This window comes from Sturnira hondurensis, unplaced genomic scaffold (assembly GCF_014824575.4).
Source record: "Sturnira hondurensis isolate 20B ecotype Veracruz unplaced genomic scaffold, ASM1482457v3 Scaffold0013299, whole genome shotgun sequence".
NCBI lineage: Eukaryota > Metazoa > Chordata > Mammalia > Chiroptera > Phyllostomidae > Sturnira > Sturnira hondurensis.
Genome location: NW_028085930.1, coordinates 5482554 through 5498492, shown reverse-complemented (window position 1 = coordinate 5498492; position 15939 = coordinate 5482554). Strand labels below are relative to the sequence as shown.

The 15939-nt window shown below is 46.3% G+C and overlaps 1 protein-coding gene across 2 annotated transcripts in view; it reads right to left on the bottom strand.

The window, feature by feature from the left end:
• Positions 1-2210, bottom strand: part of RYK (receptor like tyrosine kinase) — a 95901-nt gene extending 93691 nt beyond the window's left edge. Inside the window, exon 1 of one of the 2 annotated variants that reach the window (XM_037061252.1) lies at positions 1764-2210. In XM_037061252.1, the coding sequence (XP_036917147.1) occupies positions 1764-1992 (229 nt within the window). In that variant the 5' untranslated portion in view covers positions 1993-2210. The remainder of the gene's footprint in view (positions 1-1763) is intronic. The other variant, XM_037061251.1, reaches the window with a different exon arrangement.
• Between the last annotated feature and the right edge of the window lie 13729 nt (positions 2211-15939).

The window sequence follows — 15939 nt, the reverse complement described above, 5'->3', positions numbered from 1 at the left end:
TCAATCCACTGAGCTACACCAGCCAGGGCCTATGTTCGATTTTTTAAAAAGATTATATAAAATTGTGTGACCTTGAACAAGCTACTTAAAGCCTTACTTTACTCATTTGTAAAATGGGAATAATGATACCTACCTAATCAGGTCACAAGAGAAGTAGAGGAAATGATGTGTATAACACAAGTAGGCGCAGGTATATGACAGGCACTCCATCCGTGTCAGCCTCTGGTTGCCCCCTGTCCCCTACCCCCAACCAGACTGGTTCCTTACATGTAAACAAAGTCACAAATTATATACATGCTTTTAATAACAGTGAAATAAACTTTACAAAACCATGAATAATACATTAAATTTTTTTAAAATTAATATGATGAGTCGATCTGTAAGCATTCATTATTTTTCCTAAACCCTAGTTTTATGATCCAAGTACTAACCCAATTTGCGGTTTTAATTCAGGTAAACTAGGTTCAGCTGATTCAGCTAGAAGAAAAAGAGGGTTAAGAATGCAAGACATTACAAAACACAGCATTCTTCTTCGGTCAAAGACTGCAAACCCATGCATGTAACAATGTCTAAACAGTCTGCTAAAAGCAATTCCTCAAAACACCTCAAGGAAGTCTTTAACTTACAAAAAATAAAACTGACCAATAATTGATGCTTAAGAGATTAATTTTTTCAACTCACTCAGATGCACCACAAACCTGAGATGACATAAAGGGACTGCCATAATACACAAAAGAAGTAAATGACCAGGTACGTGCCACTACTGAAAGACTTCCCATTTGGACCATTTCTATCACACCTTCCCCTAAGGGGTCATTTCCAGAATCTGAAAAGTCCCAACACGAGAAAACCATTATGTTTTAAATTCATTCCCAAATGACAAAGCTAATTAAGTAGAACAGAACCAATTGACCCAAAGCTAAGTTCTCCTTTCCCTACAAGGTATTCAAAGTAGGACAGTGGCCCAGAATACAGGGTCAGTCCACACTCCAACACATCCCACACATGAACCAAAAAGGTACCGAAGAAGCTACAAGGTGTGGGCTACCTGAAGATTCATTCACTATTTAAAAGCATGCTTATCAATACCAAGATTTGGAGACTGCCGCGACCATGTAATGAAATGTCCTTATAACCTGTCTCTCTCTCTCTTTTTTTTTTAAGCGTGATAACCGAAGAGTATGAGCTCAGTCAGCAGTGTAGCCTCTCCTGGGACATCAAAACCACCGCTAAGGGTTTACAGATTCAGTCAACATAAAACGCGGATTTCGAGGTATCCAAAATCCAGGGCCCTAAAGTGACACGCATTAGAAGGTCAAAGAAACTTGGTGCGGCAGTGAAGAAAAGTTGTAAGGGCGTTTGACTCTAGAAAATATGGTGAAGGGCTGAGGAGGTTATGCGAAGGATGGAATGGGGTGGATCCCGGGTCTTTCGCGGCAGCCGAGGGGTCCCCAAGTCTCTCCGTGGCAGAGGAGCGAGGGCGTAGGGCAGAAGCCAGAAGGCTGACCAGGGGCGGGGGCTACGCAGGGACCACACCTCCCACGCAGCTCCGCAGGCACAGGCCGGGGCCCCGGGGCATCCCGTCCCGGTGCTGGGACTGCATGGGGATCCCACGGGATGGGGATCCCACGGGATGGGGATCCCCGGGGAACAAGGCGGGGACCGACCCACGGATCAATGCCCGAGGACTGGGCCGTCCACGGCCGGAAGCAGCCGGGGGCCCGGGCCGACCTACCCGCCCCAGCGCGGTCGGCCCCACTCACCGATGAGCCGGCGCACCTCGTCCTCGCTCAGGTAGAGGCTCACGCTGGGCCCCGCGGCCGCGGGCAACAACGCCGGGGGCCGCGGGGCCGGAGCGGCGGCGGCGCCGGGCGCGGGCAGCAGGGGCACCAGCGCGAGCAGGAGCAGCAGCGGCGGCGGCGGGGCCCTCAGGCCGCGGGCCCCCAGGAGGCGGCCCCGGCGCGGCGGCCCCAGCTGCGCCGTCCCGCGCATGGCCACCGCCGCCGCCGCCGCCAGGAGAGACCGTTGGCCGCCCGCAGCGGCGCCACCGCCGCCCACCCCCGGCCCCGAGCCCCTCACAGCTCCGAGCCGGGGGCGGCCGCCCAGCTCATCTCGCCGCCGGCCCGTGGCAGCCGGCCGCTGCTTTAGACTGCCGGAGCGCGCCGCCGCCGCCGCCGTCTTCTCGGCGGCATCGTCCACTACAGGGGGCTGGCCGCGGGGGCGCGCCCGTGCGCGTCGCCGCCGTCCCGAGAGCGAGCGCGCATGCATCGCCGGCTCGGTGCGGGCCAGCCTTGGCGCGGGGCGCTTTGATTGTAAAGTGCAATCGCTGGAGAAGGGATCGCAGATCACTCTCTAAAGGAGTCTTCCCCCGCCCCTACGTTGTCACCAGCCTGATGTTTGTCTGTTGTCTGTAACACCCTTACCACGCCGGGGAGTGTGGGCAGACAGGCCCGGGCCGAGCCTGCAGTTGAGTGGACTCCCCAGACCCAAGGAAATACCTGGAGGCGGCCCAGAGAAACTTGCGTTTTTGCTCAGTGAAAAAATGGGGAAAAATCAAAATCACCTTGTACCCCACCAATTGAAGTCAACATTAACCTTTCTGTGTTGTCATGCATATATACTTTAAACATTTAAGCTCTTCAAAAAGACCTTAGCAAACTTTACTAACCTATTGTTAAACGTTACAAATTTTTATTGTTTTATAGTTGTTCTGCATTCTTATTATCAAACTGCATCTGGGGTCGTAAAACCGTGGTCCACACCAGGCTTTGATAGCCCCCTCTCCCAAGAATGTAACATTGTGTGCAAATGTGTGTCTGTGTCTGAGTGTGTACTTGTGCCTGTACATCTGTGTCTCCTGTGTGCTGTGTGTGTTGATGTGTGTGCTGTGTATGCCTGTGTGTGCTGTGTATGCCTGTGCACCCCAGAAGTGGTATGCACATCTCATCATTCGTTGTAGGGAGTCCCTATCTCCCACAGAGGTCAAGAATCACGGGTACATAGTCTTTTTTTAGAGGCAGCCCAGCAAGGCCTGATGAGGATCTTGGTGTATTTAAATGATCACCCACTATCGCGGTCAAATTTGCTCCAGGTGCCCCGTCTGTCCGTGAGGCATGCCCATCCCGGGCCACCTCGCCCCCGTGGGCAATTCCTGGGCCTGACCCCAGGCCTCCAGTGGCCTACGGCCAGGGTAGCAGCTGCTCCTGGATCAGGCAGCTCCCAGGCGCAGTTGCTCCACCTCAGCGAGGCCCTGGGAGGCTGCTATTTTTATCCTCTGGGGAGGCTCAGGGAAGAGAGAGGCTGATCAGGCCGGAAGTCCTGGAACTTGATTTTCTCCTTCTGGGGTGAGAGGGAAGGGTTCCGTTTAGAGATCGGCTGGCCTCCGCTTATCAAGCTTCAGCCCCCCAGCACAGTACTGCACCCATCGTTAGGCAGGAGGAGGCTGGGCAGAGCGTGAGGCTGAGGGAAAGTGCTCCACCAGAGACTGATCAAAACCACACAGGTCGGCAAAAATACTTACGTTGGAGCAGGCACTGGTCCCTATTAGGGGACGAGCTCCATCAGAACAGTCTTGGGGGTGGGCAGTGCGCTGTGTGAACAGGGCTCCCAATTCAGAGAGGAGACTTTTTTTTAAAAGGATGGTATATTGTCTGAATTTTTGAAAATGGTTCACAGTCCCCAAGTAAGGAAGCTCCTGTCTTCAAAGCAATATCCTCTTATCAGTGGCTTCCTGAGGCAGTCGGTGATACAAACATAGCAGAGCTGTCAGTCAGGCCTGGCTGGGTTCTGGTACTTGTTAATGGGGCGACCTTGGGAAAATTACTTAAACTCTCCGAGCCTTGGTTTTCTCAATCATAAAGTCAGGGTGATGGATGCCTGACTCACAGGGCTTTTATAAAATTTAATCGGAAAAGCCCTGGCTGGTGTAGCTCAGTGGATTGAGCGCGGGCCTGCGAACCAGATGATCGCGGTTCGATTCCCAGTCAGGGCACATGCCTGGGTTGCAGGCCAGTTTCCCGCAGGGGCCAGTTCCCTTGCAGGGGATGCACGAGAAGCAACCATACATTGATGTGTCTTTCCTCTCTCCTTCCCTTCCCCTCTAAAAAGATAAATAAATAAAAAATAAATAAAAAATTTAATCGGAGAAAATGTGAGTAAAACACCTAGGCAGATTCTGGACTTCCTGTCAGTCACACACCCAGTGTTATTGCTATTATAATCAATCCCTTCCCTCTAGTGATCACTTTCCAGAAAGTTTCATCACCAATAACCTCCAAACCGTTCAAGCCAGGGATCCTAAGGAATTTCATTCAATATAGCACCACACCTGGCCCAAAGCCAAACTCAGTATATTCTTCGTACTAGGCAGCATGCTTGGCACAGGGACACAGAGATGAGCAAGGTGCTTCCTTGAGGATGTACTATAAACAAATATTTATTGCACATTATCATCAGTGCTATGAAGAAAAAGTTAGTGATTCTCAGACTGGGGTTCCCAGACCATCAGGGCTCTCACTTGAAACCTTATAGAAATGCAGATTCCTAGGCCCTACTCCAGACTAACGTAAGTAGAGACTTCTGTTAGCAATGCACAGAGGACTGATATGCACATTTTATCATTTGTTCTAAGAAGTCCTTGTCCCCCAAAGAATATCTTGGGACCTCCAGGTGATGCTGGCCACTCCGTCAAGAAAGACTCAGCTCTACCATCTCTCTTTTTGGCAATTGCGGTTGTCTCTCACTGGCCTTTCTGCTTTGCCCTTACTCTTGTAGTCTGCTCTCAACACAGCACCCAGAGCCATCCTATCAAATGTCTGCCAGATCATGTCACTCCCTGGCTTTTAGATTGCCAATGGCTCCCCAACTCATCTAGAATAAAAGGTAAAGTCCTTACAAAGATATCAAGGTATTTAATAAGTCACCAACTATTTTTTAAAAAGATATCAAGGCAGTGCTCACCCTCCACCTTTTTCTCTTCCTTTCTGATCTTATCTCCTTCTATCTTCCCCGTACTCACTTAGCTCCAACCATAATAGTTTCCTTGCTGTATTTCTAACACAGCAGATGCAATCCTACCTCAGGGCCTTTGCACCTTCCCTGAACCTGGAATGCTCTTCCTTCTGACACCCACAGGCTTCATCTCTCACCTCTTCAAATCTATACTTAAATGTTAACTTCTAAATAAGATTAAAACTGTAACTTTCCCAACACTTTAACCTACCAGAGGAAAAAAAAAACAGTTCCCAGTCTTTCCTGGTCTGACACAAAGCTCTTCCCATAACCCTCTTCCCATCCCTAGAGAAGGAGTTCCCTCTCCCTCCCCAGCCAAGGTGTGGGTGGCAACTTTTGACATTTCCCAATAAGCCTCACCGTGAAAATGCTGGGAAGCCCTGACCTCAGCCTCCTGAGGTTTCTCTGCCTAGAGGAAGTGAAGGCCACAATCACCACCATACTCAATGCACTGCCCCCACTCATGGTTTTGCTTTTCATTGTGGTTGACCTTACTCTGCTTCTCCAGGAGTCAAATTTCAGAAGGACTGGAAAACACCATCATCCTGACTTGTTTCATTACTCCTTTAAAAAGGACAGCCTTGAGCTTGAAATGCAGCAGGGTGGGTGGCTGGAAGGGCTTGGTGGGGAGGGGCAAATGAAGCCTTTGCAATAATAAAAATGACTGGGGTGTTCCCTGCATGGAGTGTCTGATGCCCCACTTAGAGTCCCAGCTCACATCCACAAGGATAGGCGCCCAGCTCAGGGAGCCCTGGGAACAATCCCCACCCTGGACTGTCACTCGGTGGGGAAGGGGTCTACAAAAGCGTGGCTCTAAGTTCTGGGAACTGCCCCTTCCTTTGCCAGGACCAGTTGGGGATCCCCTATAGTGCCCTATAGTACTCTGTGTACTGTAGGTCAGTTTACTGGTTGGCTGGTTGGTTTTTACTTTTTTTTTTTTTACTTTTTAGAGACAGAGGGGAAGGGAGGGAGAAAGAGGGGGAGAGGAATATCAATGTGTGAGAAATGCATCCATCGGTTGCCTCTCACATGCGTGCAACTGGGGAACACGGCCCACAACCCAGGCATGTGCCCTGACTGGGAATTGAACTGGCAGTCTTTTGGTTCTCGGGCTGGCACTCAGCCTCCTGAGCCACACCAGCCAAGGGCTAGTTTACTTTTGAGAACTCCTCCCTTCACCAGGAATATATTAACCCGTTGCATTGTGAAGGAGTCAAGTGGCACGGACTTCACAGTTCTGGTGACAGACTGCACATTCTTGCACGTGCTCCTTTGTGCACACGTGTAGCTCTTCCGAAGGGGGGATTCTCAGAAGTGGAATTGCTGAGTCAAAGGGAGGTACCTTTTCATATTGACAGATTCCCCTTAGTTGTCCTTTGAAGGACTTCACCTATATACACTACCACCAATGGCACAAATGAGAGACACAAGGTAATATAGTACATCAGTGTTTTTCATTTCGCTTTTGACAGTCTGGGGAAAGAAAAGTTAGTCGTTGTTCAATCTGCATTTCCCTCACTAGTGAGGTGGAGCATCTTCTCATAAATATTTATTGCCCATTCGATTTACTTCGTGAAGTGCCTGCCCACAATTTTTGACTACTTTTCTAGTGAGTTGCTTGTGTCTTATTGATTTGTACATAATTTCTTTGATTATATCTCTTTTCTTTTAACTTTGGTTATGATGTCCTTTGCTCAATATAAAGTTTAGATTTTTATTTTAGATAAATCTTCCAGTGTTTTTCTTATGGTTTCTGGATTTGCAGTCTTGCTTAAGTAGGACTCCACAATTAACAATGTTTATATTTTGCTAATGCTTCTGTACTTCTCTCTTTTACAAAATGAGCTCCTCAGTCCAGCTGGAATTTATAGTTATATATGGTATATGACATGATATTATTTTTTCCATATGGGGAGACATTTGTTTCAAACACTATTTATTGTATTTATGGAATATTCCGCTCTTAGTAGTTGTAACCAACTGTATTTTAGTAAGGGTTCTTCAGAACCAATAGGAGTTAGAGGGAGAGAGAGAGGGAGAAGGAGGAGAATGATCCGAAGGAATGGGCTTATATTGTTGCGGGAGCTGGCAAGTTTAAAATTTGTACAACAGGCTGGCAGGCTGGAAATTCAGGGAAAAGTTGATGCCTTAGTCTTGAGTCCAAAATCCGCAAGCTAGACATGCAGGAAGAATTTCTATGCTGCAGTCTGGAGACCAAATTCCTTTTCCTCAGGGAACCTCAATCTTTGCTCTTAAAGCCTTCATCCAACTGATTAGAGAGGGCCCACTCACGTGATGGAAGATAATCCGCTTTATTCCCATTCTACTGATTTAAATGTTAGCCACATCTAAAAAGCACGTTCACAGCAGCGCCTAGACTGGGGTTTGACCAAACAACGGGGCCCCAGTTAATACATAAAGCTACTGGAGCCAGCCGTCCTATTCTTTTCCTTTTCACTCTGCGTGGCTCGTCATTGTTACGCATGGTCGTTGGTGCTGAGCAGCATGTGTTTGCGGCATGTGGACTCCTGCGCGCGGCCACCCAGCACTCCAGGCATCAGTGCCACTGCACAGGGTGTCGTTTTCATTTAAGTGTCAGAATCACTCCGCGGTTTTCCCAGCCCCAGATGGCAAAGGTGGGGCGTTGGGGAGTTGGGGCGTTGCGGGGGCAGTTCCACTGGAACTAGGATTTCACTAGACTGAGTTTACCTTCCTGGGCTTCAATGTTTTACTGAAACTGTCTCTAACCCTTTCCTTTATTTTACTACGAATATAACCATAACACATGAACAGCATATTTGTGATACAATGCATTCTCGGAAAAACATCATCCTTTTTCAATGGTACTGTTATGGCGCCTGCTATGAATTCATCAGCCAAAGAAAGAAAAGACACTGTTTTTTGCCTGTTCAAGAGGATCTTTAACTCATGATATCCTTAAATGCTATGGTCAGCCTGACTCTCCCCACCCCCAGGAGAGAGTCAACAGACCAGTATTCTCAGGAGCTTGGTTAAGGAATTAAACTGGATGGATTAGGATTGGGGCTGGGGACTAGGTTAGGACTTCCAGGGAAGGAGTGAGATAGATATATATAACTGCCAAGAAAACCTCGGGGAGGCTGCGAAGGGGAAGGGTTTCAGGTTCGGTGAGGAGGCTAAATGTCTGTGGACCTGGAGGGGTGGTCCTGGTGGCCCTAGGGGCCCCTATAACTAAGCCCCGTCTGTAACGAAGGCCCTGGGAGGGCCATTTCAGAGTTGTGCCTGGAGCAACAGCGCTGGTCTGAGCCGAAGTCCAAATCCTCATAGCAGGAGTTAGACTGGTGAGCCTTCCAGTGCTATCCTGACCAGAGGCCTACCTTTCCCCAGGGCTCTGGGCTGGATAAGCCTGGGATTCTGCCATGACGCAAGGGAATGGGAAAGGTTCCAGAAAACCACTGGTAGGAGACTTCTTGCCAACCATTAGGAGTGGTCCTCAGAGCCAGGTTTTATCTGGAAAAACTAAAGGTATATGTCATCCTTGCAATTTAAATACTGTGGAGTTGTCCTTACATGTTAGGTATATGCTATTTTTACGTCTGGCTTCGTTCTCCTCAGATTCCTTCTGCTAGATTCCGTTCTTTTTATCAAAGTCTGTGGAGTTCCTCTTTTTACTCAAAATATATCCCTTCTCCTCAGCATCTGTCTCCACCCCGTTCTGTCAGTGAAAATATATGAGACCCTGCAGAACTCTAGGGGTCCTCATTCTTCCAGTCGAAAATATCATCTTTACAGGTGGTCAGTTTGCATTACCTAAAACCCCTGCTTAATGTCTGCATTTCCTCAGTGCTTTTCTGCAAAGGAAGTCAGTCCCTACACTCTATTCCGTGATATAGCAGCTTGGTAAGAAGTTAAGTGTTGTTCCACAGCCTTGGCCAGTGTGGCTTGGTTGTTTGGAGCATGGTCCCATACACCAAGATGTTGCCAGTTCGGTTCCCAAACAGGGCACATACCTAGGTTGCGGGTTCAATCCCCACATTGGGGAGCGTGTGGGAGGCACCCAATCACTGTTTCTCTCTCACAGGGATGTCTCTCTGTCCCCACCCCTTCTCTCTTTCCTCTCTCTCTAAAATCAATAACCCTATTTTTAAAAAAGTGTTCTTCTATGGAACAGTTTATCCAGTAAGCTCAGGAGACATGGCACACCAACGCCTGGCTGTGGAGAATCAAATGCACGTGAACATATTGAAGATTGTTTAAAGTCCTCTTAAACCTTACTTAATTCAATAGTTCCCACACTTATTTAATCACAGGACATTTTTCTCGGGGCACACTTATTGGCATCACCAGTTCTACAGACCAGATTCAGGACACTGGTGCAGTGGAACATTGGAGTGAAAAGGACATTGAGTGAAAGGAATGTCCTGGTCTACTGGGCCCCTGGACAGGGTCACAGTGCTTCCTCGGAGTAACCTCATTCAGTGTGCAAAACAGGGTGAATAATTTTTTTAAAGATTTTATTTATTTATCTTTAGAGGGGAAGGGAAGGAGAGAGGGAGAGAAATATCAATGTATGGTTGTCTCTCGTGAGTCCCCTGCTGGGAACTGGCCTGCAACCCAGGCATGTGCCCTGACTGGGAATCGAACTGCGGTTGTTTAGTTCACAGACCCACGCTCAGTCCACTGAGCTACACCAGCCAGGGCTAGGGTGGATAATTTTTATTCATACTTGAGACTGAGTCTGACCACAGTTAGAAAGTTGGGGCCACTAGGAGTAGCTGAGAGTTAATCCAAGAGACAGAAAAGAGCGCTGAATAGCAGAGAGACAGAGCAAGGCTGAGACCCAGACTCCCTAAGCCCCTCCAACTCTGTGACCCCAGGCAAGTTATAGGTTCTTAGTTGTAAATCGAACTAACACCAATTTAGCAACCAATCCCCTCTCTGGGATCCAGAGAGGAGGACAAGAGATGGTGCATGCAAAGCAACCAACCTGTTGCCTGGCCCATAGGAAACGCAGTTGCGACGTTATTGCCATGGCGATGATACTACACAGAGGAGAAATGGCAACACTTTGGGTTTTTTCTTTTTATACATTTTTTGAAAAAATTTCTTCACTGTTCTAATATTTCATCACAATACAGATCTCTAATAGCTTCATATTTGTGATTTGAATATAAATAAAAATCACCTAAAATTTTGAGAATCTCTTTTAAAAAATTTAATCTTTATTATATTTTTTCTATTATCATTTAGTCCCCTTATTCCCCCACCCCCAACAATCACCACCCTGTTGTCCATGTCCATGAGTCCTTTTTCCTTTTTGCTCAATCCCTCCACCCCTTAACCCCACCCCACCCCCGACTAGCTGTCATATGTTCTCCATCGATAAGTCTATCTGTTTTGCTTGTTACTTCAGTTTGTTTGTTAGATTCCACAAATGAATGAAATCATATGGTATTTGTCTTTCTCTGATTGGCTTATTTCACTTAACATAATGTTCTCCAGGTCTATCCATACTATTGCAAAGGGTAAAATTTTCTCCTTCTTTACAGCTAAGTAGAATTCCATCGTGTAAATATTCCATCTTGTTTTATCCATTCATCTATTGATGGACACTTGGGCTGCTTCCACATCTTAGCAATCATAAATAACACTGCAATGAACATAGGGGTGCTTATGTTCTTTGAATTAATGTTTTGGGTTCACTGGATATATTCCCAGAAGTGGGATTGCTGGATCAAAAGGCAGATCCATTTTTAATTTTTTCAGGTATGTCCATACTGCTTTCCACTGTGGCTGCACCAGTCTGCATTCCTACCAACAGTGCAAAATGTTCCCCTTTCTCCACATCCTCACCAGCACGTGATGTTTGTTGATTTATTGATGATAGCCATTTTGACAGGTGTGAGATAGTATTGCATTTAGGTTTTTATTTGCATTTCTCTGATGATTAGTCACATTGAGCATCTTTTCATAAGTCTATTGGCCATCTGTACATCCTCGTTGGAGAAGTATCTATTCAGGTCCTTTGCCCATTTTTTAATTGGGTTGTTTGGTTTTTTTGGTGTTGAGTTTTATAAGTACATTATAAATTTTGGATATTAACCCCTTATCAGATGTATCAGCAAATATATTCTCCCATTCTGTGAGTTATCTTTTTATTTAACACTTTGAAATTTATATATAATTGATTTGAAACTCCACCTTTGCTTCCAATAGGTTTACACATAACCCACCCCCCAAAACACAAAGCCCCTTTGTTCCTGGGATCTGCAGGCTCCAGTTTCATCCTACCCAGAATTCCCAGGGACACCAGGGGCACCACCCTCCACCTGTGTTCTTAGTTGTCTGTGCAGAGCTTCCTCCTTGCAGCATTTATGTGATAAACTTTATTAAAAACGTAGGGTAAAGGGCAATGGGGTTGAGGGCAGAATGGGAGGGGTTCTAGACCAGCATAGACCCATCCAAATCTTGACAGGATGGATTAGGCTCCTCTAATCTCAACAGCACAGTCCCGTTCTTACCACTGCCCACTGAGATCCTGAGAGGATATCTGGTTCCCACCTCCCAAGGCTTTACTCTCTTCCCTTTCAGGATGCCCTTTAACCCTGCAATTCTGGTTTCTATCCTCAGCAGAGGAGTTTAACTATCTGTTTGTTTTATATTCTCAACTGTTCACCTGCCACATCCGCACAGGTGTTTTGTCAAACAAAGAGCCTTGTGCTCAGGAGGAATGCATGCCCGAAGGGAAGATGCAGCTGCAGTCTGTTCTGATGTTAAATATTAGCTTTCCTCCCTCTCTGCCACAATTGGAATTATTGCTTAAATATGTGTAGGGAGAGACGCGGCAGGCAGGCAAACATGTTATTGGATCATTTTCGTGAATATTTAGAGGATAGACTAGAAGTGAAAAGGTAAGACCAGAGGCTGGGAAAGCAGGCAGCATGACTTCCCCAGTAAACCAGGTGAGAGAGGATAACAGGGCAATGGGGATGGAAATAAGGAACCTGATTTAATGGATATGTATGGGATAGGATCAGTAGGGTTGATGATAAATTGAGATTGTGGGGAGGATGAATCCCAAGTGTTTGAACTTGGACCAGGTGATTAGTGGTGCCATTATGATGGAGACAGAATGACAGCAATGTTAACACTAACCTTCCAGAGCAGTGGAAGGAAAAAGGAGCAAGGTCGTAGAGGATACATCATGGTGCCTAGTTTAGATGGTTCCTGAGTGGAACCAGGAGGAGCTAAAACAGAGTGAGACTCTTGTGTTTAAAGATGGGAGATTGAACACAGCTTTCACCTCTTCAATTCCCCTGACACCTACGAAAACGCCAGGAAAGGGACTTTTTTAAGGGTGTAAGGCCAGATGGAAAATAGGAATAAAGACAAGAGTCTTTATATTTTGGAAGCCGAAGGCAGAAGAACAGTGGTAACTGACTTAGCTAAAACCTAAATCAGGGATTGAGGCACCAGTCTCTCTGAAAGGGGAATGCAGGAAGGGCCAAGAATGGGAGGACCGATTCTCTCTTTGAGAGGCGTATAGATCCCCAGGTGTTCTGCCCAAGCAAGGCACAAAGCTAAAAGTTTACCATCTGGAAAGGAAACCACAGAGCTCTTTGGGCTAGAGGACATCGGGCACTGATGAGAGCCAACATACCACACTAAAAATGGGAGGGTAAAGTAAAAGTCTGCACACCAAGTAGAGAAGAAATCCCCACCCTTTACTTTCAGCTTTCTTCCTGTGTCTTACTCCCAGGATTCCGACAGCCAGGTGGGAGACTAGAAGATTTTTCTCCAGGAAACCTGATTGGTCCCGAAAAAAAATATCTGAAGATACTGACACTTGGTCTCCCTTTCACCTTTATTACTGTAGGTAAAGGTTCCCAGTGAAGAATCAGATTTTTAGCCTCATTCCTAATTATGAAAGGAAAGGCTACAGACATCGAAGATCACTAGGTATTTGGGGTTATTCTTCACCGTGAAAGGCAAAGATCAAAATAAACAGGAAAAAAAGAAATCTGTATAAATAGACAATACCAAGACTAGAAAAAATATTTAAAATAGATGATAATAATAATGTTCCTAGAGAAATTAGATATAATATAGAATTCATGAAATAAGAACAGGTTGCTTTTTTAAAAAAAAAAGATCAAAAAACAAAGAGCACTTTGAGAAAAAAACTATGACAATAAAAATTTGAAAGCTAATATAAAAGTTGAAATAAAAAGTTAAAGAAATATCCCCCAAGATAGAATGAAAATATAGAGGTAGAAGATGGAAACGATAAGATGATTAATATGGACGACAACTGAGCCTCAGGCAGGAGAGCAACAGCCCAGGTGGTTCGGCGGAAGGGCCCAGGGGCAGCCTCCAAGAAGGGGGCAACGATTTAGAGATAAATACATAGAAAACGAGCAAAGGGGAAAGGAGCAATTATGAATGAACTCCACGGAACACAAAAAGTTATGAGAGAGAAGTGAAAGGCGATTAAAACATATGATAGCGCTCCTCTGTGACTAATGATGACCTTGCCAAAATGGTGTCAATCCTAATTCTTGATGGACGAAGGGGAAGTTGGTATGTATGGGAGTCTTTCAAAAGAGCTCCAGCTTCATCTCTCACACCTGGAAATCAGTGAATAGTGCCTAAAAGCGAAGAAGTAACAATATAATCCCAGTCTTTAGCAATATACCGGCAGAAGAAAATATCAAAATAATCAGCTAAAGTGAGACTAGGAGTGGAGGACATGGAAGGGGGCTAGAAGACCTCTGCTTTTCTAACGTTTTAGAGAATGGTTTGACTTTTGAAACTACATATACCCATAGCTTTGATAAAAATTAAATTAAAGGGTTGGAATGGGGAATAGAGGAGGTATAGGGGTATAGAGGAGTCAGCTTGTATACAGTCAAGGGGTTCTGCTCATTGCAGTAATTGAGCAGCCTGGTAGACCTCTTTCCAACTACATCAACTTAGTAAAAAGCCATGTACCTCATGAGACAGGATCAAACACGAAGTCTCAGTTTGCAGCATAATAACAGCTGAGACATCAAATAGCATGTTTGCTCCCCTCAACCACCACACAAAGCCTGCTAACAAGAGTGGCAGACTGGTTAGCTTATCATTTCAAAGACTTTCTGTTCTCCGGTGGATAGCAGACAAAACAGTCTGGAAAGTATGCACAAACTCGGAGAACTGGTTTCTACCGTGTGTGTGTGTGTGTGTGTGTGTGTGTATCCCTTCCTCCTACATAAAAAAGGGCTTTGTACTGGGGGAGGAGGGAGAAAGAGGAGACAGAACACTAGGGAAAGAATAACTCCTGCCCCTCGTCCTTAGTTCTGATGTGAGGAGAAAGGGAGAAAGCATTGCTCTGGGAGGGACAGGGGTATCTAAGAGAAAGGAAGACTGATGGGTTATGGGCTCAGCTTCCCAGCTGCAGTCACTCAGATGCATCTTGTACCTTCTGAGAAGGGGAAGCAAGAGGGCTGGTGGCATGGTGCACTTAGACATGAGTGGCCTCCAGTTTCTCACAGGCTCAAGTGGGGCTTGGGGGTCTTCTGTGAGCTCAGACAGAGCCACAAGTCAGCTGGCAGTGGGTGGCAAGATGGCCTGGTTGGGGAATGAGCTTGGCCTGCCCCAGGAGATAAGGGGAGGACAGGCCTGTTCCTTAGAAATGAGGGAAGGATGAGACTGGGCTCCTTGAGATGGAATAGAATGTGCCACTGACCAGAGGGGCCACACTGTCATCTCTTAGAGAGCACCACAAACCACAGGACATCAGTAGCTGACAACAACATGGGTCCCAGAAGAATAGGAGACCAAAAAAAGACCCTTTTCTCTTTCTGCATGCTGTCTATGCCGATGACCAGGCTGCCTGCTGTCTATGCTGATGACCAGACTATGCCAGACGGGGGAGGAGCAGAGGGAGTAGAAACAGAGCTCCGAGCGCCAATTTGAGAATCACCCCAAATTTGGCTGAGACGTCATGGGGTGGGACTCTATGCACCAGGATCAAATTGTCCTCCAGAAGCCAGGACAGAACCACAAGGTCAGAAATTAAGGCCAGTTCGAGAAATGACTGAGGTTCCAAAGTACACACTTGAGTTTTGTGAATGGCCATGACTGGTTATTATTTCTGTTGCACTTGTTAATATTCTTTGACTCAAGAGGCACAGAGGCCTGACAACCTAGTTACCATAGCAGTTTAAGAGCTATTGTTATTGGATACTTACTAAAGGCCAAGGCCAAGTGCTTTCCACTCAGACCTCATTAAATCCTCATACACTAAGTGATGGCGCCCCATTACAACTCCTACTTCACAGGTGAAGGAACTTGGGATTTACGCAAGTTGAGTGACTCAACCAAAATAGGTAGTAAATGGCAGAGCCAGAATTCAGACTCGGTCTGTAGTGATTCCAAAGCCTGTGCTGACATTGAAAGATGCCATGTCTGAGCTGTGCTTAGCCAAAGAGCCCAATTTCTAGAGAGCAAATGGTGCCTGGACAGCAGCAAATAAGCACACACTTCCCTTTATGGAAGTGGCGGGAGTTGTTAGCACTCCAGCAAGGTGTTGTTGGAGCAGGAAGGTGTGGTCGGTGGTGTAGAACGGCCGCCAGGTGAAAGCCCAGATGTGCGGTTAGGCGCTCTAACCTGTTAACGGTAGCAGAGGCAAGTATTGAACAAGAACCCTGAAAGTCTTCCAGCTCAAGGCATGCCTTTTCCTAAAGTAATTTGGAAACTTTGGAATGTGTTCAATACATTTCTGTTAAGTGAGGTATTCAGTTCAAGTTCTTTAAACTTGTGCCAAAGAGCTGTCAACTTAGATGACAAAAGATCATAACATTAAAAGCTCTCTCTTTTGGCAAGATTCATCAAGCCCCGTGCATTTTTCCCTATTAAATTCTTCCACATCTGTTCTCTTTCTCCTTTCTCAGGTCCCAGCACTGGCTT